A 3,035-nucleotide genomic window follows, 5' to 3' on the forward strand; every position below is an offset into this window, starting at 1 on the left:
ATAAGGGAAAATAATAAAATCTACACAACACCGATCCCAAACCCAAACCAGAACTTCTGTGAAGAAGTCCAGGTTCGGGTCTGGGTACCAAACATGCCTATTTTTCTCACACGCGTGCAAAACACATTAAAACGCTTTGCACTCTCGCTGAAAAATCACAAATTTTCCTGCGACACACCTGCATCCTATCCGTCCCTCAGACGCGACGCCCATGTAAAAGATTCCTTAGGCCTCGTTCACATCTCTGTGTCAGTATGATGTCCATTAAAAAAGCATCCTTATTTAATCGGTGAAGATGTCCATGAAGGATCCGTGGTTGGTCTGTGTGTCCATTTTTACCCTCCATGTGTCATCCACATTCCCCAGATGTTGCGTAGCATCTCCTATAAGTCTTCAGTGAAAAACGGATGCACCACGGACGCAACACAGATGCCATCATGGATCAAAGTAATGCATGGTCAGTAAAAAAATACTGATGTTTGAACAGACGTATTCAAATTGATGGGTGAGTGTGCTGTCCACGGAAAATGCGGACAACACACATTAGTAAAAAATGAAAATGTGACTGAGGCCTTAGGCTGCTTTCACACAGTGTGTGGTCAGTGATTTGCATCAGTGATTGTGAGCCAAAGCCAGGTACTGGTCAAAATCACAGAACAGGTACAAAGCTTTCCATTCTACCTTATCTCTGTGCAGGCTCCACTCAAGTTTTTGGCTCACAGTGATTGAGGGAAATCACTGACCAAAACAATGATGTGGAAATTAGGTCTTAACCTCCCTGACGGTATTCCCGAGCGTGACTCGGGGTTAATTTTTGTTGCCAGAAGCGGTAACCCCGAGTCACGCTCGGGGTAGATTGCAGAGGGAACCGCGGGTGTCCTTACGTAATCCCGGCGATCCGGCGATGTTCCCCGCTGTGATCGCCGGTGAGAGCCCCGGCGGATGTCTCATCTCTCTTCCTGGTTCCGCCTCTGTGAGCCGCAGCGCGTCACAGAGGCGGAACTGGGCGGGAGATTCAAAAAAAATACATTGTATATAAAAGTCAAACACACACACATAAAGTTAGGTGATACAATCCTGTCAGATTACACTATCACCTCAGATTTGACAGATTTGATCTGATCATTCTACACTGCCCTGACTGCCCTGGCTGTTTTTTCTAAGCAAAAAAAAATAATATAAAAAAATATATATTTTTTACCATGGCATCAAAGCGTCACTTTAGCATCACCAAAGCGGGTTTGGATCAGATAAGTGACAGCGACAGCGACACAGAGCCCCTCGCAGAATTGAGCGACAGCGATAGCGATTCGTGGAAAGATTCATCATCCGACTCTGACACTGACCAGAGAAGTGGCGACAGCGACGAATCTGCACTTGAGCTCAGTGAGGTGCGCTCTTGGTGTCCTATTGATTGCGGTATGGATGCAGTACCACCGCCAAGATTCCCGTTTACAGGATCGCCTGGGATGAAGGTAGACGTTGATCACAATGATCCTTTGGCGTACCTAAAATTATTTCTGACTGATGACGTCATTGAAAAGATTGTCACGGAGACAAACCGCTACAAAGAGCAGCAATCCACTACTCTGCACAGCAAGTTTTCCAGAACCAGAAAATGGGAACCAGTGAGTAAGGAGGACATATGGAAATTTCTGGGGCTAATACTTCTTCAGGGGGTGGTGGGGAAACCCCTGCAGAAATGGTACTGGACTACCAATAAATTGCTGGCAACCCCATTTTTTGGCACCATCATGTCCGAGTACCGATTTTCCCTCATAATGAAGAATTTACACTTCACCAACAATGAGGAATTTGACGAAGCCACACATCCAGCGCCAAAACTGAAGAAGATCTGGGAAGTATTCCAAATGATCCTAACCATTTTCCAGCAGGCCTATGTGCCAGACAGAGACATCAGCATTGATGAAAGTCTGATGGCTTACAAAGGACGCCTCAGCTGGATTCAATACATCGCATCCAAGAGAGCGCGGTTTGGAATAAAATCTTATTTGCTCTGCGAGTCTACAACTGGCTATATATGGAATTCCATCATATACACCGGCAAAGGAACACAATTCAACCCCAGGTACAGCGGCTATGGGATGGCAACGTCATCAGTCCTTTCACTGCTTGAACCATTGCTCAATCAGGGGTATTGTGTTACAACAGACAACTTTTACACGTCGCCTGAGCTGTACGAGTTTCTACTAAAAAACAAGACTGACGGATATGGAACCGTTAGGGCCAACCGACGTGGCCTGCCATGTATGTTTTCCAAAAAAAAACTGAAAACAGGAGAAATGGTGGCCTGGCAGAAAGGAAAGATGAAGGCAATGCGTTGGCGTGACAAAAAAGACGTGTGCCTAATGAGTACAGTACATAACACCTCCACTACCACGGTCCACACAAGAGGTGGGAAAGATGTCATAAAGCCACAACTTGTGATCGACTATAACAACACCATGGGAGGAGTCGATAGAGCCGATCAGGCGATGACATTCTATCCAGCTATGCGGAAGCAACAATAAAAATACTACAAAAAAATATTCAGGCATCTCCTGGAACAATGTCTGTGGAATGCCTATATACTGTACAAAGGAAAGAGTGACAAGCCTCTTGTTCACTCTGACTTCATCTGGAAAGTGGCGGAGCAGATTTTTGTGAACTACCAAACGCCATCAGTGGCCGTGAACAGATCTGGACGTCGCGCTGTTGACGTTGTAAACCCAGAGAGGCTGACTGGTCGTCACTTTATGGATTACATCCCGCCAAGCGCAAAAAAGGCAGCACCTACAAGGATGTGTGTAGTTTGCTGCTCAAAGCGAGATGGAAATGGAAAAAAAATCCGAAAGGAAACCAGGTTCCATTGCCCTGATTGTGACGTTGGTCTATGTGCAGTCCCATGCTTCAAAATTTACCACACCCAGGATGTTTACTGAATTTTCTTTTGTTTGACAAATTTCATTATTAATTACATTACTGAATAAAATTATATTATTTATTAGATTATAACTCATGATTTTATTTTTTCG

The 3,035-nt window shown here is 44.8% G+C and overlaps 1 protein-coding gene across 1 annotated transcript; it reads left to right on the top strand.

Annotated features, from left to right (window-relative positions):
- Positions 1–1,202: 1,202 nt before the first annotated feature.
- LOC122944163 (piggyBac transposable element-derived protein 4-like) lies at positions 1,203–2,531 on the top strand. The gene has a single exon (XM_044302394.1). The coding sequence runs from the start codon at positions 1,203–1,205 to the stop codon at positions 2,529–2,531; it is 1,329 nt and encodes a 442-aa protein (XP_044158329.1).
- Positions 2,532–3,035: the final 504 nt, after the last annotated feature.

The sequence above is a fragment of the Bufo gargarizans genome, chromosome 7, assembly GCF_014858855.1.
Source record: "Bufo gargarizans isolate SCDJY-AF-19 chromosome 7, ASM1485885v1, whole genome shotgun sequence".
Classification (NCBI taxonomy): domain Eukaryota; kingdom Metazoa; phylum Chordata; class Amphibia; order Anura; family Bufonidae; genus Bufo; species Bufo gargarizans.

Coding starts and splice junctions, on each gene's coding strand:
- LOC122944163 (XM_044302394.1), top strand. CDS start 1,203: ATGGCATCAAAGCGTCACTTTAGCATCACCAAAGCGGGTTTGGATCAG.